At 42.7% G+C, this 26,400-nt stretch overlaps 1 protein-coding gene across 1 annotated transcript in view; it reads left to right on the top strand.

The window, feature by feature from the left end:
- The window catches only part of loxl2b (lysyl oxidase-like 2b), a 44,361-nt gene extending 22,076 nt beyond the window's left edge, over positions 1-22,285 (top strand). The window contains exons 5-14 of the mRNA XM_062384768.1: positions 1,386-1,602; positions 7,960-8,143; positions 11,709-11,860; positions 11,975-12,142; positions 14,768-14,933; positions 15,432-15,672; positions 16,807-16,922; positions 17,596-17,732; positions 17,833-17,944; positions 18,895-22,285. Of these exons, the coding sequence (XP_062240752.1) occupies positions 1,386-1,602; positions 7,960-8,143; positions 11,709-11,860; positions 11,975-12,142; positions 14,768-14,933; positions 15,432-15,672; positions 16,807-16,922; positions 17,596-17,732; positions 17,833-17,944; positions 18,895-18,965 (1,564 nt within the window). The 3' untranslated portion in view covers positions 18,966-22,285. The remainder of the gene's footprint in view (positions 1-1,385; positions 1,603-7,959; positions 8,144-11,708; positions 11,861-11,974; positions 12,143-14,767; positions 14,934-15,431; positions 15,673-16,806; positions 16,923-17,595; positions 17,733-17,832; positions 17,945-18,894) is intronic.
- The last annotated feature ends 4,115 nt before the right edge of the window (positions 22,286-26,400 follow it).

Below are 26,400 nucleotides of genomic sequence, written 5' to 3'. Positions count from 1 at the left end.
ATGTATCAATTATAAGTTAAATTTTCGTAATCACTGGCGTTTCAGAAGTTTGCAAATTCAACTGCAGGCTCAGGTTAATCAAATCCTTTTTCACTCTTGAATTTCAGGGTGTTTCTCTGAGATGAAGACTTGTCATTAACATGAATTATGAAAACTTAATTATACATAAAACACATGGTGTTTAACGCAGCATTAATATGAGCGCAGAGCTACAAGCTCAACATCACATACGTTTTACATGAAGCCTAACAAGTTGTCATGCTAAAGTAAACAGTTCCTTATTTACACATTCATTGTAGACACTGAGGAACATTAGCCTTCATTTGGATTCATATAGATCATGTGCTCTGTGTATGTCTGTGTGTCTTGCTGGCAGGTAGTTTACATTCGGTCTATCTGACCTTTCTTATCCAAGCTGCAGCTGAAAGTAGGGTTGAGATGGAGGGAGTTAACCCAACAGTAAATTTGCAGGCCTTCAAAACCAAATCACGCAGGGTTTCTGTGCAGTCTTAAAAAGTCTAAAACAGTCTTTACAACAATCATTTGAATTTTGCGCCCAGGTTTAAATATTATGTACAAGTTCTTCAATGCTTTCAGGTTGGGCTTGATTTTATTTTAATGTTCATTTAACACTTCCATGTTTTTTTTTAAACATATTTGGTTGTGTGCATATTTTATCTAGGTACTTAGATATAACTAGATTTTAGCTGTAATAAGACCAACATGGATACCTGATGTCTCTGCCTGAAGTCTGGGAGATAACACATCCTTTTGAGAGTTATTCTCTACTGTGCTACTTCACCTTCCGGGGAAGTGGAAGTTATTCTGGGGTATTCTCTCATATCTGTTGTACTTGATGTAGGTCTTTCATTAGATTCATTATGTTCTTATAAAGGCCTTAATACTTGAAACATTGAAACTTCATTTTGTTGATGTGTTGAGCAACACGTGGGATTTGTTGTACTTCCGTCGGGAAAGGATCCCTCTCTGAGGTTTCTACGTTTTTTCCCCTGTTAAAAGTTTTTGGGGAAGTTTTTCCTCACTCTTGTTACATTATATTATATCTCATTTACCTAGGACAATTTTCTTCAAGAAAGCCAAACTACAAGGTGCTATATGTAAGTGCCACATAAGTGGTACTAAATATAGTAGGGTCCTTTTAGTTGTTTTTTTTAAATAAAGATTAAGGACAGATAATGTCACACCGTGTCACACTCCATGAGACAAATTGTGATTTGTCAATATGGGCTACACAAATGTAATTTTATTGATTGATTGATTGATTGATTGATTGATTGATTTAATGAACTTAATTGAAAATAAAACACTTCTTATCCCACAGAGAATCAATGAATCTCCTCTCTCTCTCTCTTCCCTCTGTCCAGAATGTTTGCTCGCAGGAGAAAACCCACATACTGGGACTTCGCGGTCAACTGCACTGGCAACGAAGCCCATTTGTCCAACTGTAAACTGGGCCAGGCTACGACCCTGAAGAACAATGGCTCCTGTGCAGATGGGTTGCCTGTGGTGGTGAGCTGCGTGCCCGGCAGAGCCTTCGCACCGGCGTCCATGACAGGATTCAGGAAGGCCTTCAAACAAGAGGTAAAATCCTTTATGGAAATCACTCACAGTGTGTTGGACAACTGAGAAAAAATATAATTTCAGACAAGCCTTTGTTTATTCTGGTATCATTTTATTGTCATTATTTTCGTTGTCAATTTACTGCCATAATGAAAAATTGTGGCTTTTAAGTTATATAAACCAGAGACTGTAAATAATGATGCATCTCTGCTTTCACCCACTGTATATAAGTGAAGGCAAAATATCCCATGTATGGGTGCTGCTGTCGACGTCATTTAGAGCCAAAACCTGATGGTGCTCACACGCGACCATGGGAATCAGTCTGTCAATCATGTCTATTTCTTTAGCATTAGATAACCAATTAGATCCAAACACAAATGAACAATTAAACATATATCGGTGTTGGCTCTAATGTCATTGATCTTTACATAGAGTCAATAATTTACACCGACATGAACAAAACTTCAACTCTATATACGTAGATTTGTATTATATTCATTAATGTTGTCTTAGTATAACAAGCAACTGCAGCAATTCGTGGGGACTGCACAAGCTTTTACACACTGCTCTGTGTCCATGAACACTGTCTCTCCTTGAACCGTCACCTTATTGTGGTGGAGAGGTTTGCGTGTCCCTGTGAACCTGAGGGCTGTGTTGTCTGGAGCCTTGTGCTCCTGGTAGGGTCTCTCATGGCAGAGTGGTCTCAGGTGAGGGGCCAGACTAAGAATGGTTAAAAAAACCTCAATGAATATCGATATAAGAGGGACCCAAGATGGGACCCAGCCCGGAGGAAGCCCGGGGCCCCTGTCTGGAGCTAGGCCCAGACGGAGGGCTCGATGGCGAGCGTCTGGTGGCCGGGTTTGCCACGGAGCCCGGTCGGGCATAGCCTGTTCAAACTACGTGGCACCCCCCCTCTCTTCATCTCATGGGCCCACCACCTGTGGGAAGACCCGTTGGGGTCGGGTGCGCAGCCACATGGGTGGCAGCGAAGGTCAGGGGTCTCGACGGACCAGACCCGGGCGGCAGAAGCTGGCTCTGGGGACGTGGAACGTCACCTCGCTGTGGGGAAAGGAACCGGAGCTTGTGAGGGAGGTGGAGCGCTTTCAGTTAGATCTGGTGGGGCTTACCTCCACGCACAGTCTCAGCTCTGGTACCGTACTCCTGGATAAGGGTTGGACTTTATTCTTCTCCGGAGTTGCCAAGGGCGTGAGGCGCCGGGCGGGTGTGGGGATACTCATAAATCCCCGGCTGAGCGCCGCGGTGTTGGAGTTTACCCCGGTAGACGAGAGGGTCGCCCCCCTGCGCCTAAGGGTTGAAGGGGGAAAAACTCTGACTGTTGTTTGTGCGTATGCACCAAACAGCAGTTCAGAGTACTCGGCCTTCTTGGAGACCCTGAATGGAGTCCTGTATGGGGCTCCAGTAGGGGACTCCGTACTTCTGCTGGGTGACTTCAACGCCCACGTGGGCAACGATGGAGACACCTGGAGAGGCGTGGTGGGGAGGAACGGCCTCCCTGATCTGAACCCGAGCGGTTGTTTGTTATTGGACTTCTGGATTATCCATAACAAACACGATGTTCGAACATAAGGGTGCTCATAAGTGTACCTGGTACCAGAGTACCCTAGGCCGAAGATCAATGATCGATTTTGTGATCGTGTCATCTGATCTGAGGCCGCATGTTTTGGACACTCGGGTAAAGAGAGGGGCGGAACTGTCAACCGACCACCATCTGGTTGTGAGTTGGATCAGGGAGTGGGGGAAATTTCCGGATAGACCTGGTAAGCCCAAACGAGTAGTGCGGGTGAACTGGGAACGCCTGGAGGAGGCCCCCGTCCTAGGTATCTTCAACTCACACCTCCGGCGGAGTTTTTCTGGCATTCCTGTGGAGGTTGGGGGCATTGAGCCGGAGTGGGCGGTGTTCAAAGCCTCCATTGCTGAAGCTGCGGCGGATAGCTGTGGCCTCAGGGTCTTAGGCTCCTCAAGGGGCGGTAACCCTCGGACACCGTGGTGGACACCGGTGGTCAGGGAAGCCGTCCGATTGAAGAAGGAGGCCTTCCGGGATATGATATCCTGGAGGACTCCTGACTCGGTTGCAGGGTACCGACAGGCCCGAAGGGCTGCAGCTGCTGCCATGTCGGAGGCTAAGCAGCGGGTGTGGGAGAAGTTCGGAGAGGCCATGGAGAAGGACTTTCGGTCGGCACCAAAGTGTTTCTGGAAGACTATCCGGCACCTCAGGAGGGGGAAACGGGGAACCATCCAAGCTGTGTACAGTAAGGATGGGACTCTGTTGACCTCAACTGAGGAGGTTGTCGGACGTTGGAAGGAACACTTTGAGGAACTCCTGAATCCGAATAACACGCCCTCTATGTTGGAGGCAGAGCTCGAGGTTGATGGTGTTTCATCGTCAATTTCCCTGGTGGAGGTCACTGAGGTGGTCAAACATCTCCGCAGTGGCAAGGCCCCAGGGATTGATGAGATCCGGCCAGAAATGCTAAAGGCTCTGGGTGTTGAGGGGCTGTCATGGTTGACACGCCTATTCAACATCGCGTGGGAGTCGGGTACAGTGCCAAAGGAGTGGCAAACCGGGGTGGTGGTTCCCCTGTTCAAAAAGGGGGACCAGAGAGTGTGTGCCAATTACCGGGGCATCACACTTCTCAGCCTCCCTGGTAAAGTCTACTCCAAGGTGCTGGAAAGGAGGGTTCGGCCGATCGTCGAACCTCAGATTGAAGAGGAACAATGCGGTTTTCGCCCCGGACGTGGAACTACGGACCAGCTCTTCACTCTCGCAAGGATCCTGGAGGGGGCCTGGGAGTATGCCCATCCGGTCTACATGTGTTTTGTGGATCTGGAGAAGGCGTATGACCGGGTCCCCCGGGAGAAACTGTGGGAGGTGCTGCGGGAGTATGGGGTAAGGGGGTCTATCCTCAGGGCCATCCAATCCCTGTACTCCCAAAGCGAGAGCTGTGTTCGTGTCCTCGGCAGCCAGTCAGTTTCGTTCTCAGTGGATGCTGGTCTCCGCCAGGGCTGAGCCTTGTCACCAATCCTGTTTGTGATATACATGGACAGGATATCGAGGCGTAGTCGTGGTGGGGAGGGGTTGCAGTTCGGTGGTCTGAGGATCTCGTCACTGCTTTTTGCAGATGACGTGGTCCTCATTGGATCATCGGCCTGTGACCTTCAGCACTCACTGGATCGGCTGGCGGCCGAGTGTGAAGCGGCTGGGATGAGGATCAGCACCGCTAAATCTGAGGCCATGACTCTTAGCAGGAAACCGATGGATTGCTTACTCCGGGTAGGAAATGAGTCCTTAGCCCAAGTGAAGGAGTTCAAGTACCTTGGGGTCTTGTTCGCGAGTGAGGGTACAATGGAGCGTGAGATTGGCCGGAGAATCGGAGCAGCGGGGGCGGTATTGCGTTCGCTTTACCGCACCGTTGTAACGAAAAGAGAGCTGAGCCGCAAGGCAAAGCTCTCGATCTACCGGTCGATCTTCGTTCCTATCCTCACCTATGGTCATGAGGGCTGGGTGATGACCGAAAGGACGAGATCACGGGTACAAGCGGCCGAGATGAGTTTTATCAGAAGGGTGGCTGGCGTCTCCCTTAGGGATAGGGTGAGAAGCTCAGCCATCCGTGAGGAACTCGGATTAGAGCCGCTGCTCCTTTACTTAGAAAGGAGTCAGCTAAGGTGGTTCGGGCATCTGGTAAGGATGCCCACTGGGCGCCTTCCTTGGGAGGTGTTTCAGGCACGTCCAGTGGGGAGGAGACCTCGGGGAAGACCCAGGACTAGGTGGAGAGATTATATCTCAACACTGGCCTGGGAACGCCTCGGGATCCCCCCGTCAGAGTTGGTCAATGTGGCCCGGGAAAGGGAAGTCTGGGGCCCCCTGCTTGAGCTGCTCCCCCCGCGACCCGACCCCGGATAAGCGGATGAAAATGAGATGAGAGATGAGATGAGAGATGTTGTCTTAGTATAACAAGCAACTGCAGCAATTCGTGGGGACTGCACAAGCTTTTACACACTGCTCTGTGTCCATGAACACTGTCAGTAGACCAAAGTGATAAACAAAGCTGATACAGGAAATGACTGCAGTGGTTCACTTCAGTTCACTTCAGTTCACTGGCTCTGATGTCGAGGTTGGAGGCTTTAATGTTTCACCGAGACATCAAGACAATGGTGTTCGGAACTCAGTGTGACTGTGAACTGCAGCTGGGGCCGCTCCGGATGTTTTTCAGCTAAATGATTTGCCATCATCATCTCTGGGCTGTCACAGATGACATGATGTCGTGACATTCTTGGGACAGACAACAGCATGTGTCTCCAGACAATAGCTAACTTCTCCTCTTCCCAAATATCCACGACCAGGAAATCCAGAGGTCCAGAGTCAGGGAAACTGCATCATGAGTTTTATGACACATTTTACACCGCGCACAACTTTTTATGAGTTGTCAGCGTTGTGTGGTTGATAGTTGATATTTCAGATTGAATTGAATGAAAACGTACCAAATCACAGAGGCTGACTGCTACGTTTTTTAATGCACCGCTTAGATCGGAAAAGGCAGGATGGAAAATATTCTCTTTCTTTCCTCCCCTCAAACTCCTGTTTACCAAAATGTATTCATCAAGCCACAAGTGGCAGCCGTGGAACTTCCTCTTTACGTCTTAACAGCGCATTTTAAAATGTATTCTTTAGTTTGTGTATTTGTTTTTTTGTGACTGTAAAGCGACAGCTGCTTTGCATGAAAAAAAACCTTTTTGACCAAAACTATTTCGACATAGTTATATTTTTGGTATGTGGGTCAGGCGATAAAATTCATCTTGCATCATCCTGTCTTTATTTCTCAACTTAAAGGGATAGTTCGAAAAATGTTAATTCACTCATTATCTACTCCCCTCTATGCTGGAGGAACAGGTGAAGTGTTGAAGTCCACAAAACACTTCTGGAGTTTCAGGAGTAAAGAGCGTTGCAGCCAATGTGACCTCTTCTTCAGATGTTATAAAGCAAGATAAAAAACCCATAACATGACTCCATACTGCTTGTGTGGTGTCATTTGGCTTAAAACGCGGTGGAAATTACAGTTTCTAAACAAATATGAATGTTCGGCCACTCGGATGACACCACAAGAGCAGTATGGAGGCTCCAATTTACTTCAATTGTACTGGATTCTGCTGCAACACACTGAGACTCCAGAAGTGTTTTATGGACTCAGACACCTCACCCACCCCTCCATCGATTTAGTGGGGAGTAGATAATGAGTGGTTTAATTTCTACGTGAACTATCCGTATAAGTCTGGGGGGAAAGCCTGGAAGCAGATGACGCCTGTGATTTTGGAGTCACATGTTCGACAGTCATTCATAAGTGTAGCGGTGGGGTTTTCACATATTTGGTCATGTACTACTGTGAGTGTGTGTGCAATGATAATGATGATTCCCCTCCAGCTCCAGGGAGAGGAGTTCAATTGTGTTCCTGGATTTGACCTCTGGCCTCACTTGTGGGTAGAAGGAATTTTTCTCATCGCGCACAGAAAAGGTCTGAAGGCTCTGATAGACGTGGAACTAGGTTTTGACAGAAAAGAAAGAAAGAGAGGAAATTCTTCTCTTAGTGACAGAACCATTAAACCGACATGAATGTCTGTGTGAGTGACTCCTTCCATGTTCCGTGCTCATTTAGGAGCCTTCCTGCTCTCTGTCACGTTCCACAGCTGAGCTACGTGCCTGACATCACGTCCCACACATCTCCCACCACACTCAGACAGTCTGACTCAAAGCATTTTATTACAGAACCTTTAGGAAAAAGCATGTCTGATAAAACAACATACTGGTTGTATCCGACATCACATATTTGAATATGTACGCTGAAGATACATTAAATACAATCTATGCTTTGTATTATAGTAGTTTATTCCATAAAGTAGGTAAAACATTATTCACATGTTTACAAAAATCTGGATTATAAGTGCTTTTGAGTAATAAAATGTTATAAATAACATATTTTAATTGGTTGTATTACATTTTGCAAATACGGAGGTGGAAGTTATGGTTTGCTCCAGAGGCCACACATTAAGACGTCTGGGTTTTTCCTCTGTGAATACAAATAGTAGTAAGTCAGATTAAACTGTGCTACTAATGTGTTTACTAGTAAAATTAAACATTTCTAGTTTGTCTAAACAGTTAATGGGAGAAGCACATTAATGGCATGTGGTATAAACATGAAGCCACCCAGCCGGCTGCCTCAGCGCCCCCCTGTCAGAGGGAAAAGTAGGAGTTCCCAATGTTCAGCTGAGTCTGTCATTTAGGAAAAGACCAGAATAACTAAAATATGTGGTTTGAGGATTTGAACGTTTCAGCTTTTAACAGTGTCTATTTTTTGACCTCTTCAGCAAGTGCTGGTTCGTCTTCGTGGTGGGGCCATCGTTGGCGAGGGCCGAGTGGAGGTGCTGAAAAACGGAGAGTGGGGCACCATCTGTGACGATAACTGGAACCTGCTGTCTGCCACCGTGGTGTGTCGAGAGCTGGGCTTTGGATCGGCCATGGAGGCCCTGTCTGGAGGCCGCCTGGGACAAGGTCAGTTGTTTTATGTTGCACTTTTATTCATGCCAGAAAAGTGAGTCTTTGTTTCCAAGCTCTTCTAGCGGCACATTTTTAGGAGATTTAAAGAGCTTCGAATGATGGTAATGCACAATAACACAACAAAACAGTGCTGATCTCATGCCCCCTCCAACTCCACCACAACCCACTTCTCCTGTGATAATTAGCTGCATAATGCGAACAATCAAAGAATAAAGACATGAAGTGTCAGCAGCACACTCGTGTTTAGAGAACTTGAAGAAACATTAACAAAGACCCCGTTGAGACCTTTTATGTCACAAGTGGTCCGCACTAAGCTCAGGTCTGAACGCACCCAATTGTGTGAACAGATCAGATAATTCAGACAACATTAGAAGGTGGTCTGGGACAAGTGATCTGTGCGGGGCCACATATGGAGGGCCTCGTCTGACATCCTCTGACAGTTTAATTATAATTTGATTTATTTGTAGTCATCCCCACATTATCAACACTGTGGCTTTTCATAAATTGATCAAATCTTTCTTCATACCTGATCACATTCATTCATTCATTCATTCAGCCCCTCCTGATCCGCCAGCTCTCTTTCTTCCTCTGTCTCCCTCTCTCGCGCGCCAACACACAAACACAGTGACATTGGACACATCTGTAAACCCAGACTGGGGAAATTGGTCTTCACAGACAGGTTTATTCGCGTATAGAAGTGAAGTGAGATCCGACCACAAGTAGTCACAGGAGACACATTCAGGACTCATCATAAACTGATACACTTACTTAATGCTGTCCAGGTGTGATCGGATCTCTCAGGACAAATGTTATTCGGGTCTGAACATGGACAAGGTACGCCATGGACCTGAACCTATCCCATGCCACTGAGCTCACACGTAAACTGTATACATGACACGTGATGGAAGGTTATGACTGTGTCGCCAAACCAAACATTTCATGCAGCAGTTCTCCTTTAAGCTCGTCCTCCTCCTATCAGCCCGTTGTGCCACTGAGCAGAGGATGATGAACTCACGGGGCTGATTTAGCTCAGTGAACAGGATTAGTTACTCTGTGCAGGTCAGTGAGGATGGGAAACCGTCCCTGAGCTGATATCAACTCAGACATCTCTCTGCGAGGAAATAGGAAAACTCCTGTGTGCCTTCAGTTTTGAATTCAGTCAGTGCGCTGTAAGAGGGAACAGAGAGTGGAGGCTCAGCGGGACTGTGGACAGAGCCTGTGGAGAAACATGTTGGTACTGAAAACTTAAACCTCTCGCACATTATTCTGTTCAGATGCTGAATGGCTTGTTGTTTGGATTGAATCGGTCATAGAGGGAAGTTTTGAATCAACATTAAAGCTGCCTTCTCTTTTGGCCACTTGGTGTCTGTGGTATGTTGAATTCAGACTCTGTGTTAAGACTATGGCTGCGTGTGACACTGGCGTAGTCACAGGTAGAATAACTTTGACAATCAGAGCTAGTTGGTGGCCTAAACGAGGGCCTTGTACATATTGTTGATTCAAGTTTCATTTCATAAACAAAAATTGAAATAAACCAAACAAAAAATATCTTGTTATTTTATTTTATTTAAAAAAAATAAAGCTTTTCATATTTAAATGAGGGCTGATGAGATATGATGGTTTGACTTCAATTTTCATTTCGATTTAAAAAAATAAAATATAATGACCAGTAATCATATTATATCCGAAACTAAAGAAAACCCTTTTTGTATTTCCCTCTTGTTCATGGAGCCTGGTGAGCACCGTCATGTGCATTACAGAATGCAGCAGCTCGATTGGTCTTTAACCTAAACTCACTCATACCACTCCGCTCCTCTGCTCCCTTCACCGGGCTTGGAACGGATCGGGTCCAGTCTACATCAAGGACAAGGTCAAACGTTACACCCCAGACCTTCCACCCAGCTCTGCATCTGCCAATAGGCTCCCTGCTCCCTCACTGCGAGGGGCAGCTAGCCACTCAACAAAATCATGTCTGTTTGCTGTGCTGGCTCCTAAATGGTGGAACAAGCTCCCCAATGACATCAGGGCAGCAGAGAGTCTTCACTTCTTCCACCGCAGACTGAAGACACATCTCTTCCGACTACATCTGGGATCATTTTTTGTATTATTAATATTAATTATAATAATTTAGTTGCACTTACATGTAGCACTTTGTAGTTTGGCTTTTTTTAAGCAAACTGTACTTAATTGATTATTGTTGGATATGGAACATATATAAATGGTCCCTCTGTGTAAATTGTGGCCCCTTTATGGTCCCTGATTTATTAAAAATCCTGGATCTGCCTCTGGTTACAAAATATCAGCAATAAAACACACAAATTTGTTATGTATTAAACTAAGACTGAAGCTGCAGAGGTTTTTTACAGACTAGGTTTGAAATTAGCACATATCTTATCTTGAAATGTGTAAGATAAAGTTAGTTCTTACTGATAGTTTGGCCTAGAGGAAGACAGGTTCCTTTTATTGTCTAGTTAATTTATAATTGACGGTCTCAGCCTAACTTTATAATCTCCTCTGACGACTACCCACACTGCACTAGTGTAGTTAAATCACTGGCTGCATGGAGAGTTTTACAGCTGAGAAAGTGGGTTTGTCAGGATCCCCCCACCCCAACTAAAATGTGCCACTGACCCCCTCTCCGAATGTCACCCTCAGCAGATTCCACTGTGCTATATGGTGTTTGAAAGCCTTAGCTCACTTGTCAGCAGAATTTCTACATAAAAAAGTGCATTTTTCTTTTTCATAACAAAGACGTTGCAGCTCATTCCAGTGATATGAGACATGGAACATGTTTCTTCTCCAGAATCCTTTCCATCATGATTACTCATCAGTGGCTGTAACATCATGCAGTAAAAACAGTGGCCTGATGGAAATAATTCTTCATAGTATCTTGATATTCTGGGAATACACTGATACATTTTCTTGCTGTCCAGCCTGTCACTGTCCTGCACGTGTGGCAATTAGAAAGCTAAAGATATTAGCCTATCTGTGAGCTAACTTGTTGCTAGGTTGTATTTATAGTGCACTCATGTGGTGTTGGAAAAATTGGACGAAATCGATCCCGACTGCAATAAAATCACTTCAAGTGTATTTCATAGCAAGAAATTAATTAATTGTGCGTTTCACATATCATTATTTAGTTTGTATTGTGAGAGTGGCAGACCTTAGTTAGAACAGTTATTTAGTAGCGCTGATGTTTAAAACCACTGATATCAGGAAATGTACTGGGACAAAATCATTTTATCTAGATGCAAATAAACCAAACGAAGTTGGAAGAACTGCTTCCCAAGTGGGGAAGTGAAACCATCCAAGGAGCAGGTGAATGCTTCATTTTTTATAGAACATGAAAGTGGGATCAATCTTCTCATCGAATAAAAGTATTTTCCTAAATATCCTCAAATTATGTTTTATGTTTATTTACTATTACACTTTTGATTCGGTATAATAGCTGTCAGACACGACACAGACTTGTTTTCCCTTCTCAGTTTCAGTGGGAAACAAAAGAAAGAAAGAAACCCCAAACAATCTTTTCAAAACAGCTTCTTGTGTTGCTTTTCAGGCATGGGCCCGGTGCACATGAACGAGGTGGTGTGCTCCGGATTTGAGAAATCCATCACAGAGTGTTTCTTCAACAAGGAGTCTCTGGGCTGCAGCCACGAGGAGGATGCAGCCGTCAGATGTAACATCCCTGCTATGGGCTTCCAGGAGCGGGTCCGTCTCAGCTTTGTGTGAATCAAACATGAGCTTACTCAAACTGAGCCTGCATGGACACGAGTAACTTTTCACCAAATACTTGATCTAAATCTGTATTTCTCATGAATGCAGCTGCGTCTGAGCGGAGGTCGTAACCTGTTTGAGGGCCGTGTGGAGGTGATGGTGGAGAGGAACGGTTCTCTGGTGTGGGGGACGGTGTGCAGTGAGGGCTGGGGAATCAAGGAGGCCATGGTGGTGTGCAGACAGCTGGGCCTGGGCTTCGCCAGCAATGCTTTCCAGGTACGAGTGCATTTTCGGTGGAATTCACCCTCCTGTGTCAACCCCCATTACATTACTTTATTTTATCTAACATTATCGTCTGTTATTAATATAATTTTATTCAATTTGAATTCATTATCAATGTAGTATCTCAACATTAGTATTTCGCAGTAAACCACTTATCTTGCCACTGCAAAGTAGGAAATAGCATTTATTATTATTTAACAACCAGTTTCATTAACTGATTTTCTTTATTTCATTGAAAAGCTTTACTTTAAGAACATTTTATCAAACTAACATTTTAATTTGTTTGTCAACAAAAGTTTTAACATGAGTTTATGTTTAAAACTTATATCTTCATAACGTTCATATATATGAAATGACATCAGATGTTAGGGAATTTTGTTTTGTTATTGCTGTGGAATAGAGAAGTAACAGCACAAAGCAAAAGAAACCATCCAGCTTGCTTGTGTGCAGGCTGGACTGTAGACGTCCATGAGCCGGTGTGGAGTCGGACTGAGAAAGCTGCTCTCTGTCCTGACTGCGTCCACAGGGTCTCCACTGTCTGCCAGCCGCTCTCCAATGCCCCCGACAAGCCAAGACAAACCCAAACTCTGAGTTCCTAAACATAGTGTGTGGGGCAGAGCAGTGGACGTGGTGTAAAAATAAACCTGCCACATCCCGACTTCCATTTCAGAGGCTTCTCCTGATTTGATCAGTTTGTTCTCATATTCTCTCTTTTCCTCTGCCCTCCTTCTTTGGTCAAGCTCTACTTCCTTTTTTCCTTTCAGAATTCAAACTGCCTCCACATCAGTTAGTCGTCTGTTTTGATTCGCAGCCAGTGAGCTTAGATCTTTGGTGTAGATTAAGGTCTAGTGGGAGTTGAAGGGCAGCATCACAAACTGGATAAGTTAACTGAGTCATTTTTTTTCCTTTTCACCGTCCAAGTGGCCACACTCAGGTGTTTGCATCACTTTCCTGTGCAGTTCAGGTTTTTCCATCCGGGAGTCAAGTAGAGCTCATTTTGACCTTATAAATAAAACACAGCTTTCCACTTTCTACTCGCCTGCCTGTGAAAGTAATGAATGGAACAGTGATTTAGGGGCATGGAGATGGCATAGAATATTAATGAGAGTGATCATTCATGTTTTCAGTGCATGTTATCAACCTTGAAAAACAAGCTATGACAGAAAAGAATAGTTAAATTCATGCACCAGCAATTATTTGTTGGTAAATTGAGATATATTGATATACATGAATCACCCTTAGTGGCAATGCCATAGACATATTGATACATTTATCTACTTGTCTAGGTTATACAGGGCAAGATATACATTGATAAATAATTAAATTCAGGTTTAAAAATACTTTTCATGAAAATTTGAACTTACTGTCCTGTGTTTCTCTGTGTATGTGGTTGCCAAGAGCAACCAACCGCTCTCTGTCATTAAGAACTGATAACTGTTTACCGCTGTCCAACATTGCGATGAAGAGCCCCTCTTGTCTTCACAAGGAGGAAGTAGGTGTCTCACTGAGTTTAAAATGCATCGTGATAGCAGTAAAAGTGGCTGAGGAGGGGGCGGTGTTTACAGAGCTGTGGAGCTAAGAGCTTTATGAGTGGACCTTGTTTAAAGATAAGATACAGAGGAATACTCGTTCTTTTAGAGTGTCACAGTATAATGTGAGGTTAATTTCTTTATGTGGCAGCTCGTGACATCAGCATGTTGATAATATAGACACAGGTCTCCTCTTTATATATAAAGACTTTATATGTCATTATATTCTTTATAGTAACGTATGTACAAAAAAAAATATTATTTGTGTTAATCTGTGTTGGATGGACATCATCATTACACCACTGCTTAAGTCCCGATGCTTTAGAAGGATAAGGAGCTCCATCTAGTGGTCACTGTGGAGAATCGCCTTTCCTCACAACAGTTAATGGTTAATACTGGGAATATTTTCATTCTCTCCTCAAAACAGCATAATGTAATCTTGACATCACCGCAGTCAAACATTCTACACATTTTTGGATGATTAAGGATTATTTTATAATAACAGTTAGTTGCTGAGCAGATTTGTATTAATTCTCATCTATGATCAGCCCATATGTAAACTAATATGATACCTTTTTCCTGGTGAAATGACCAAGTAGTTCATAAAGAATGTCAGTGTTAGTGCTTTAATAATATGAAGTTCAGCGATATGATACATTACATAAAATACTTTAATTAGTGGAATTACCATTTATGTAAAACAAATTAAGTAGTTCTTACATTGCACGAGAAATGACGAGTAATAATAAAACAATAAAGAGATAAGAATGGTTTTGTTGATGGAGTTTAAATAAGGTTTCACTGCAGGCTCACTCTTGTGTGAAATCCTCCCATACTTCAAAATATAACTAAAATCTTGATTAGCTCTGATCACTGAATCATCTGTATCATATCTGAAGTGGATCATAGCTGCATCCAAGTTGTGATGTTAAAGATAATCCTGCAGTCTGGCTGTGAGGAGTGTTATCTGTCTGAATTATCAACCTGATTTTCCACGTGAAACAAGTCTCTGCAGTGTTTACAGACTGTGATTATACCAGAGGTGGATGATATGTCAGCCATGAACTGAGGCTCCTGCTCTCTCCAACAGGAGACGTGGTATTGGCCGGGGCAGGTGAGTGCGGACGCTGTGGCGATGAGTGGCATTCGCTGCTCCGGCACCGAGATGTCCCTTTCCCAGTGCCTGCACCACGGAGACCACCTCAGCTGCCCGAAAGGAGGGGGACGTAATGCTGCTGGAGTCTCCTGTTCTGAGAGTAAGACTCGCTAACTCCTTCTGTATCTTGTGTTATGCGTTCACATGGAGTAGAAAGATGCCCTCAGACCTATGGAACCTACTGTAGTGCTGACAAGTCATGGGAGAGATTGTCTGTGGGCCCCTAAGTGATCCTGACAATCTATGATCACAAATGACTGAATAATGAAATGTAAAATTACAGTTGCACTTTTAATTAAACTCTGACTTGAGCCTTCAACATTCAACAACAGTAACTTAACATTCACACTGGAAAGCCGTCAGACTTGTTTTACAATTCAAATTTTACCAACATATTCAATTATTGGAGAAACTCTATCTTAGAAAGAATAACGTTTGCATTGCTGAATAATTCCTCCAGAATCACAATCAGAAACTGCTCTTTTATTTCCCTGAGCTTTTTTTGCGGCCAACAAAATCCATTTCTCTGCGTTTCTAAATAGCTTGTGTCTCCATCCCCTTCTCTGTGGGTTTGCTCATGTGCTCTTCTCTTCCACAGCGGCTCCTGACCTGGTGTTGAACCCTCAGGTGGTGGAGCAGACCACCTACATGGAGGACAGGCCCATGTTCATGCTTCAGTGTGCGTACGAGGAGAACTGTCTGGCCTCCCCCTCCAGCCAGGCCCCGGCCAACTCCTACCGCCGCCTGCTCCGCTTCTCCTCCCAGATCCACAATAACGGCCATTCGGACTTCAGGCCCAAAGCCAACAGAAACTCCTGGGTGTGGCACGACTGTCACAGGTCAGTGTCCCAGAGTACAGGAAGATTTCTTCATGTGATAACTCCACAGTAGCTCAGGCTTTCTTCATTTCCCAGAAACACAATCACAAGAGAACCGATGAATCAGTAAACCTGTGGTAACACTGGGAAGCTGAACAGAAGATGACTGGAAGGGATGTCACCGTCAGCTGTTTGCTGACGGTTTCAGAAATCATAGAAACTATGGCAGCTCCTGTATTGTTCAATTTATAGATAAAGTATAAACATTTCAGTCATTTACATTTTTTCTTCACAATTTTATAATTCGTCTGAGGAAAACGTGATCATTTTGATAGTCTTACCTTTCCACCACTGCTAAATTGGCCTCCAGTCCTCAGAAGTACTGTAAATATACGCAGCCAAGCAGCGTTGTTCTCACAAGTTAACCACTTGAACACCAAGCACACAAGTACACATGTTCCCACATTGTGACCACAAGCTCTTGGGTTCCATCAGAAGGGAGCATGTACACACACGGGAGGATAATAGGATCGGATGGGATAATAGGACACAGATGAAACAGTGCTGACGATCACAAGAGAGGGAGACAAAGACAGGAAGTAAAACCACCGAGACATAGAGCGCTTAAAGGAGGTGTGTGTGGGGGGGGGGGGGGGGGGTTAAAGACATTCAAACTGTGTAATATTGGCAGCACATGTGCATGCATGTGACATTTAACACACAGGAGTTTCCTTTATTTTATATGGATCATCGAATAATATCGGTTGATAATTGAAGAATTAGGAAAAACAGGTAGGACTTGTTTCTGCAGCAGTTTCCCCTCCGCACACTCTGCTGCTGCCCTGTAATTGACCGTGTGGTGTTCCAGCTGAAGCTGCTGCGCATAACACCAGTCCCACATTTCTGTGGTTCCCGTGTTGGCTGCACGAACAGTTGACTGATGCCAGCTTCACAGAGCTACCAGATTTCACACGTCAAACCTCTGGCACCTCTGACAAACGGAACCAGAGAGAACAGACCCGCGCTGGAGTCAGACCATTTAAAGTAGTGTTGTGCGTCGCAGGTGCCAATTTGTGTCTTTTTTTTTTCTCAGCAGAGATTAGAGCTGCAGTAAATGTCAAGTTCTTGATGAACTCTGTCTTCCTGTGTTTGTAGGCACTATCACAGCATGGAGGTGTTTACACTCTATGACCTGTTCAGCCTCAACGGAACCAAAGTGGCTGAAGGACACAAAGCCAGTTTTTGCCTGGAGGACTCAGAGTGTGATGAAGGTGAGAGTCCCAACTGATTACTGGGGAAGGAGTCACTTCCTAGTAATGTGGCAAAAACACGCACCGTCACAACAATGGGCTTTTAAAGCTGCATCAATCATTTTGTTTATTTTAACTATGAGTCAAATGAGTATGTGTAATGTGAAAGAGGAACTTGTTATTGTAAACCAACACTGTAGTCTGCTGCTCCACTCAGATCTAAGGAGCTTGTTTAGCATCTTTCAGCTCATTGTTTTGTTTTTTCTGGCCCACAGCTTATATGTCTTCTCTCATCAATCTTTAATAAACAGGTGAACTGAGCTCTAACTGCTCTGCAATATAGATCAGGCATGGTTAGCAACTAGCAGTGGTCCATATTGGGACCTTTAGCCACTAAAGAGCCAGATAACTTTGTTTTAGACCAAGGCAGAGAGAACAGGAGAGTGAATACTGCATTCATATTCATCCGCATGCCCTCAAACACTCTCACACTGTCTGCAGGGTGAATAAATGAGCCACTCTTTACTGCCATTTTCACCACAACAACTGTATTGATTGTGATTATATGTAAATATTAAGTTTGCAGCATGCAACTTATCCGAATCCACAAATTAATGTAAATCATCTCTAGAAATGATTGCACTTCTTTTCTTTCTTAAATGCCATTTTTTCCTTTTGTAATGTGTCTTTGCAGGTATTGAAAAGAGGTATGAATGTGCTAACTTTGGAGAGCAGGGCATCACTGTTGGCTGCTGGGACACGTACAGGCACGACATCGACTGCCAGTGGATCGACATCACCGACATCAAACCTGGAGATTACATTTTCCAGGTAATGGTTCCTGTGTTCCTCCGGCTAACGAGTGAAATGATCCGCGGGCTCGTCGTGCTTGCCTCACACATTCAATCTTTGACTCATTCCTCCCTCACAGATAGTAATCAATCCAAACTACGAAGTGGCAGAGTCAGACTACAGCAATAACATCATGAAATGCAGATGTCGATATGACGGCCACCGTGTGTGGATGTACAGCTGCCACAACGGTAAGACCCTGCAGAGGATCTTCTATTGTGCTCATGATTGAAGAGTTGAACCTTTTCTGCTGTTACACTGCAGGTCACGTCACAGAGTGAATTCAATGCACACGTCATTATTAAGCACATTTACTTGGATATTGTGTAATTGTTGAGCTTGATTGCTCTGATAAAATTTAAGAACACACAATACACCCCAATACATCATATTAGTAGTTTATCTTAAAAATATAACTTTTAAATGAATTAAGATAAATCTATGTGGTAAAGAAAAATGACATGCTGTTAAAATATCAGTGTAAGTTTTGACCTTGATCCCTCTCAGTGAAAATAACATTGAAGTGTTCAGTTAAATAGATGAGATCTGAGAACCTGCTGACACTGCTACAAAGAAGTCACACAAAATGAATAATAAGCATGTTCTCATAGGGAATTAGATGTTCTCGAAAACAGACGTTGACCTGACCAGTTGTGACGTTACTCCATTGGGCACAGTTCTTATGAACCCTCATATCATCCATTCCACTTAAGATGCTCTGAGGTTCATTATTTCAGCTTTTTTTCCATTTCCCTCTGCACTTAGTCTGATCTGTTCTGCTGCTTTTCTACTTTCTTAAATACTCTGTCTTGTTTAATCATTGATCTTAAAGATGTTCTTATCATTAGTTAGTTAATAAATTAATAATTTTTATTCAAAGTCCACTTTCGTGCGTATTTGGGAGATAGTATCTATTATATGGTCAAGCTGAATTAAATAACTCTAGTATTTCAGTATTTACAGTAAAAGGCAATACATACAAGCTAAATGTGACAGGATTCCTGGTTTCAATATCACATTGTGTATTTGATATGCTAAGTGGAGGCAAGTGTGGGCTCTTCCTGTATCACATTATGTACAGTGGAAGCTGCTATCAGACAACGTGTGTGGTGGTGACTCTTTGTCTGCTGTTCTTCAATAGGTGGCTCATTAAGCACTGAAACAGAACAGACGTTCCCAGGCCTCCTCAATAACCAGGTGACCCACAGGTAAAGACAAACCAGAGGTGAACCTCCAGCAGGGAAACCGCGCGGAGCCATCAAACACTCTGCATCTCCATCAGTGGTGGCTCCCTCCTGCTCGCCCTGTCCTGGTCCAATCATCTTGTCCCTTCATCCTCGTGGCAACAGCTTTCTTTGGCCCTCCACCCTTTATCTTTTTCTCCCAATAGAAAGAATATTTGTTTCCCCCTCCTGTCCAAACAGAGGCAGCTGCAACCACGCTAACACTTCCACCATCCCTGGCTAACTTCAAGAAGCTCTCTGTGTACCCTGTGGTTTTAATTTTTTTAAAGAGCGCTGAAATAAGCCTGCTGGGAAGTGGCAGCTATTTAAGTGCAGCACTGACGTGCAGCAGTTTCTTTGTTCAGAGATCAGCCTGGAGAGTGTGGATTTCTGTGTCAAGCCGTCTGAGAGAGATCATCGATAAATGACAGCGTAGGAAATAATTCCACTATTTAACAGTGCCTTGTAACTGAAGTCCCTTTATAGGCAACATATTTTAGATGAAGGCAGAATTTGACATTTTTGCTGAAGAGTTTCTGCATATTACACTTGATAGGTAAGTCCGGAAAAAAGCTAACAGCCCGCTTCAAGTGCTGCCTGTTTCAGCTGTAAGAGCAAGGCTAAAATGTTTCAGTGTGTAGAATTTAGTGACATCTAGTGGTGAAGCTGCATGTTGCACCTGAACAACCCTCACCTCAGCCTCCCCTTCCAAAGATGAAAGAGAACCTGTGCCTTCAGTTTTCATTGAAACTCAAGTGTTTAGTTTGTCAAGTCTGGGCTACTGTAAAAAACATGGGCGGCCTCCGTATATTGAAAAAATCACTAATATTTTTTTAATTTTGTTCTCTGTCAACAGATCCCTTTCCCTGAAATCTTACACAATAAACCTTTAAGTGCATTAAAGTTCTCTAAAGTAGTTGTTTAAATAGTTGTAGACATTTATCTCCTGTCTGCTTTGCAAACTACATGGACCAGACAGGAGTCTGGATTAAGTGTGAAGTTTTAACATTTCAATGAGCAGGTGTTTGTGTGGAGGTGGTGTGAGTCTGACCTGCACATTACCTGCACTGCTGCATAATGTCAACAGAGAGAAGCCAAATATTGTGATCAGATTTTGAGAACTCTGTTCTCTTCCCCGTCACTTGGGGGAAGAATTGCCTCCAGACAACGTCTTGTTCTGATATGTTCGTATCTATTTCCTCTTTCTGATATTTAGCAATGGTTTGTTTTCGAAGCTAATATGTTTCTTTTCTCCTCGTTCACTACTGTAACGAAAGAAAAATTTTTGTTCAAATGAACATTTAAGCTTTTTTGTTTGTGTTACTGCATATTGTAATAATGTAAGTAGCCACTAGGGGACGATTTACAGCATAACGAAATGGAGGCCGTTATACAGACAGTCTATAGTGAAGACTTTAACTACAGAGAGGACTGAAACACTTCTTTTTCACCCTGGTATTAAGTTACTATTTTGAGTAAGTAATACCTTTATTTAGACCAGCCTTTTTTTTCAGCCTTTTTTTCAGCCTTTTTTTTGTAGTTTATTTTAGCAGGTCTCATCAGAACTGTCATTCCCCAAAATAACCAAGCTTTAATGTTGAACTCGTGCTTAAGTGAGACTGAGCAAATGGAAGATTTGTTCCAAAAAATAACCCAAAGTGCTCAACATGAGCAGTTCACAATTTAGAACAACATCCCCTTCTATTGTTCCTTGTGCACTGGCTTGTGCATGAATAGAATGACTCCACAGAGCATCATGATTAGTGGATCATTAGCTACACAGAAGATGAATATTATTGACTTTTGACCAGTGAACTTTAGCTATTAGCCTATAACAAGCAGTCATGACAGTCCTGAACTTTAGAAGGACAGACTGGCGAAAAGTGTCCTAGTGTATTAGCTTATATTTAACCTGCGTTTGTTGTTTACCTGCGTGAACTGCTCCAGAAAAGGAATCGTCTGCACACGGTCTCAATACAGGGTCTGTTTTCACCTTGAAGTGCCCAAGCAAAGTGAACAAGTTTTTACTGACTGTCTACTAGCAAACTTGTTAGCAGCAAAAGCTTTATCTTTTTATGATGAATAATATTTCATGAATATGTGAGGATTATTTTACCTGTAACCATTTCTGATGTGAGCCGTTATGATTTCACTGTTATCGTGATGAAGCCGACACAACACAGAAGAAGACAAACTCTGAACAACCCATGTTAGCTCTCTTGCTGATATGCTAATATAAGTTTATATTGCATCTTATGTATTGCACTGACATGTGTGGGGGAAATGCTACTAAGGCATAGTGATATGAGGAAAAGACGAGGGAATATCAACATTTTCAACAATTTTCTCGGACATATTCTGGAGAAAAAACACATTGACTTATGTATTAACTTACCATTGAATAAAAAAATAACTTTCATGGTCTTGATCATTCCTAAACACGCTGGCAAAAACGCTGCAATGATGAACTAGATTGTTCATCTTCTAGTGAGCACAGCATGGCCCCACCTGGAGGCAGTAAGGGACCTTACAGCTTGGCTGCATGAGAACACCAGGCAGTTTGCAGGGTAGATGCTTTCAGCTACAGGACGTTGTAGATCTTCAAATACAACAAGAAAAGGTAACTTGTCCTATTTGTTTACAAGCCAGTGGCAGCTCAGCTGTGAAACATGTGACCTACACCAGCACGGCCATTCAGAGGCTTCGAAGCTGTTTCTCCAAAAAGCATTTTTACTGCTAATAACCAAAACAATAATGATATCTTTAATATGACTTTGATTTATGCTTAATGCTCACTGTAGTGTGTCTGTAGTTTTTCCCTTGGCACAGTGTTGGCTCCACATGAAGCTCATGGGAACGTGTTATAGCAACAGGCCTTTAAAGAAGTGCAAAGATGTCTGCCAGTTCCTCTCACTGCTTTATATGTTCACAACGAATCAGAAGAGCAGATTTCCATCCTGTTGCGACACAAACTCCATCTCCTCACAACAGAGAGGACCAACAGTATTTCTTCATGTTAAGACAGTCACAGCTGCAGGTTTTCTTTTTTTTCTTTTCTAACGATTAAAAAACACTTTCTGTCATTCAGATTAGGTTTATATAATATTATTACAACATTGTACAATAACGTATGTGAATCCTAGTTTATTATGCTTTTTATTATGGTGCTATCAAACTGGCCCTCTGTTTTCTGAGGGTACAGTACATGTTTGAACAGCTACATTACGTGTACTAACGTCATACTTGAACTGAGCGTGATGTGCTTTGTGTTTCCAAATATAATAAAGGTCAGAGTTACGGAGCAACCAATCGTTGCTGTTCATTGGTCTTCTTCAAAGAAACGTATAATATATATGCCGTGCAACACAGAGGAATTCATTCAAATACATAGTGACTTCATTGTAGCATGCCACTATCTGCTATAGTGCCCTTAGCCTCTGTGATGAAGTACATGTTGATGCAATGGATTTCCCAAGGTTCTTTTCTCCACATATGTTTACCTGGGGGAAGGAGGAAGAATCAGTATTTACACTGCAACAGATGGGATTTTTTCGAACCCTGTCTGTGTCAAGAAGTGAGATGATACACATGAGATCTGGGAAGCCGTACGTTTTTTCACATTTCCTATAAAACCTCGGAATGGTTGTAAATAAACCTTCTCCGCCAAATGGGGCTTCATTTCAGTGTTTCATTACCAAACAATGAAAGTGCACTGTCTGCCAAGCCTTTCTGCCAATGGCCTCGTTTGTTTTCAGGGAAAAAGCTGACTCAACTTGAGCAAGTAAAAAATATGTAAGCAACTCATGATGTAAACAACCTGCCATGCAGACACATGCGCAAACATAAACGTCAGCATACAGAATAGTTCAAAGACAGCTTGCATAGGAGCATACATTACAGGGTATCTGCACATCATGAAACATCCTAGAAGCATTTCATTCTGAAAAGACTTATTAAAAACTCTTACATTTAGTATATAAAAGTTTGAAATATTCTGTCTACTATTGAAAGTAATATTAGCTGTATTATGTTTTAGTCTATGATAGGAATCATTGTTTTCATGTAACCCAGCCCATCAACCACAAGTGAGACTGACATGACAGAGAGGACAGGAACCCTGCAAACAACATAACAAACAGGACATGAACTCTCCAGCAACCAGCACATAATAAATCATTTTAATGTGATGTGAATTTCAGATAATAAGGAAAATAATTCAGGTGAACACTTTCTTGTGAAATGATATCTATAAATATGCGACTTTGTCAGACTGAGAACTCCAGGTTTTCTAAAATCATAGCTGTTAGGAGAACAATAAATAAAGAAATAAAATACAAATGACCTTGGTGACATTAATGGTTATCAAGGCAAATTATTTCTCGTAGTGAGATCAGACAGGAATCTATAATGCTGCAACACTGCTCTCTTGTGGCCAGAAACACATACTGGATTTCTTTATCTTTATCTCTTAAAGAAGTGGGCTACATTTAACTATGAAATATGCATCTATTCACTTAACACTTGTTCTGTCTCTCCGTCAGGATGTGCTAGAGCCTATCGCAGGGTGCATTGTGGTAGAAGGCCGCTGCATCCCCAATATAGTCACAGGTCGTACAAACAAATCTACACAATCACTCAACGGGGGGGATTGTGATTCAGCAACATGTTCCTTCACTGTGGAAGAAAAGGCCACACAAACCCAGGGAGAACATGCAGCTGTGGGCCGAAGCTGCTTCACCCAAACAATGCGAGTGGTACATCTACATACTGAGCAATCTCCTGTTTCCCCATGTGCCACAGACAGATCTCATTTCAAAGCCCACTGGCACAGGGGAGGGATGTTTACAGTAAAGTCCAATTATACTTTTTCTGCCAGAGTGCATCCAATAAACCATAAAGCCGATGAATTACAGTCTCCATAAGTACAGTCATTTAGAAGTGACGCAGTAAGCTGCCCCAAATCTTTATGCGGTCTTTAAATCACGGCTGCTCTCTCTGTAGGAGAACACTAGCCGTGGATGTTGGAGGAGAGCCAGACATCCTCTGTTTGGGTAATCTGTTGTGCTGCAGTCTAAACGGAGCTGAAGCACGCAGAGGGAGGACCCAACGCTGCCGCCAACGACGCTGCTGCTTCCCAGACAGATGTGACGGGCATGAGCTTTGGACAAAGGTAGAGTCTCCTCCGGCAAGTTCTGTCTGTAGTTCATATCCGATCTCAGGCATGGCTGTTAAAGCAGGTTGAGATAAACAAGAAGCAGTAGATGCATAGAGGTGGATATTTAGGCTGTCATTCGAATCATCATGTGAAAATAACTCGATTTTCTTCATTATAGCTGGACATAAGTGTCCAGAATAAGCCACTTGTACGTCTGCTGGGGTCAATAACGATCTCTCAAATACATGTGGAGTACAGTGGTGCCAAAGGAGCAAATGCTGAAATTATGTGAAATTTGAAAGTCAGACTTTTCTAGTCTTGACGATAACTCAAACCGTTTTGCCTTTCAACCATTAACACACACATTCATACAGTGCACCTATGTAAAGCACTTTCTCAATCACATATTACTCACACACAACCGACACAACTGTCAGAGTTCAGTATCTTGCCCCAGGACACTTCTGCCCGCAGGTTTTTTTCCCAACTCTGTACAACTGCACATATGGGAAAATATTTTTGTGTCCACACGATCTGTGAAATGTGATAAAAGGCCTCAATCGATGTCACTTGAGTCAGCGTAGGTAAGTTTGAAAGGTAAAAAATCATATTGTCACTTTTATAACAGAACCCTGTGTGATGTCACGGTGTCCTTTGAAAACTGCATTGGTCTTTGCAATCTATTGTTAATCGTATAAAAACTACATTTCGAGCACTTAAATGTACTTTCTTATTCAATTTGTGATTTATGGGATTTATTTGAACAAATAACTTTGGGATTGAGATTACTTCAGGGTGTATTCAATTCAAATGTATTTGTCTCACTCCATTCACAACATTCATTATCTCAAGGTAACTTTATGTAGAACTTGTAAAATCATAGAGAATAGAGAAAAACTATGAATGTATAGCTGCTTTTGATCTCAAGATTCAAGCATTTACTTTACTTCCACATTTCCACTGTTTGCCACGTACTGGATATGGATATAAACCAAACCTCATTGATTCCTGAAGATTGAATTGTTTCAGTCAGCGAGCGATCCTGCTTTTTCTACGTCATGGAACCTTGAGAGATTCAAATATCAGCATCATGTATCTTCTAGTTTTGCGTCGAAAAGATGATTTGTTTTCTACAACAGACGTCTTCTGTTTTGATAAATGTCACGACTTCCTGTATGAGGCTGCAGAGAGCTGTGACCGTGTTTAATACGTGTGTGGTTGGCAAAAAAGAGAGGGCAGGGGGTCCCACTATGGCCCTGATATAAAACTATTTTATGGGTTTATTAAAAGTAAGTTGGTGTGCTTCCATATCCTAAATCCTGATTCCTCCGTGGATGGCTTTTCATGTCAGAAAAGTAACAAAGAGCTACTCATTTCGGGCTGCAGCTTTCTATGGAAGTAAACAGCTGGAAACCACAGTTTGTTGCAGTGGGAATAACTGTAAAATACAGTAGATCTCTATAATGTGAAGGGTTTCGTGAAGGATTTATCACATTTCCAGATTGTCTTTGTCAAAAACGCCATGAAGTTCTCCCCAAAAAAAGGACAGGAAAACCACGGGAGGGAAATATGATTAGTTCATTTTTTCCACCTCTTTGCTTTTATAAAACAAAGCAATTATTGTCAATTTATTATTATTATATCATTTCCCCCCCCGGATTTAAGCAGCATTATTTCTATCCTCCACTTTGGCTGCCTCTGCATCGTAATGGAACATTGGATTTTCATCCTTCTCTGGTCCAGACGAAGCCTCATCTCAGATCAGATTTCCACCAGAAAAATGTGCTGAACTTCTCCAGGTTCAGGTTGAAGGATTTTATGGGTTTGTGAGCCAAATAAAAAACAAAGGCAGTAATGAGGTGCAACACACACACAAACCAATATGTGGCTCATAATGTGTTATAAAAAAAAAATACAAATATGATGAAATAGAAAGCAGCGATTCCAAGATCAGGAGGAATGTAGTAACTATTAGGATGCTTAATTACAAAAATAAATACATTCCCAAATGATTTTTAATGCAACAGTATGTGAAAGCAGATTCTTGGCCTCTGAAATCTCAACTCAAGGCCCATTTTTTGTTGTGTTTGTAGCCAACATGCACCACATCCTGGACAGTTTACCAGTGCATTGCAGTGCTCGAGTTTTGTCCACAAAGCTAAACTTAGACAGAAAACTTTGGAAGACTTTACACAACAACACACAAAGAAGGGCTGGATTACAGCAGAATATAAACATAACCCTCACCTGAAGGCTCCAGAGATTTATG

Source organism: Platichthys flesus, chromosome 3 (genome assembly GCF_949316205.1).
Source record: "Platichthys flesus chromosome 3, fPlaFle2.1, whole genome shotgun sequence".
Taxonomy (NCBI): domain Eukaryota; kingdom Metazoa; phylum Chordata; class Actinopteri; order Pleuronectiformes; family Pleuronectidae; genus Platichthys; species Platichthys flesus.
The sequence above is the reverse complement of the archived record's forward strand: the minus strand, read 5'-3'. Positions and strand labels throughout refer to the sequence as shown.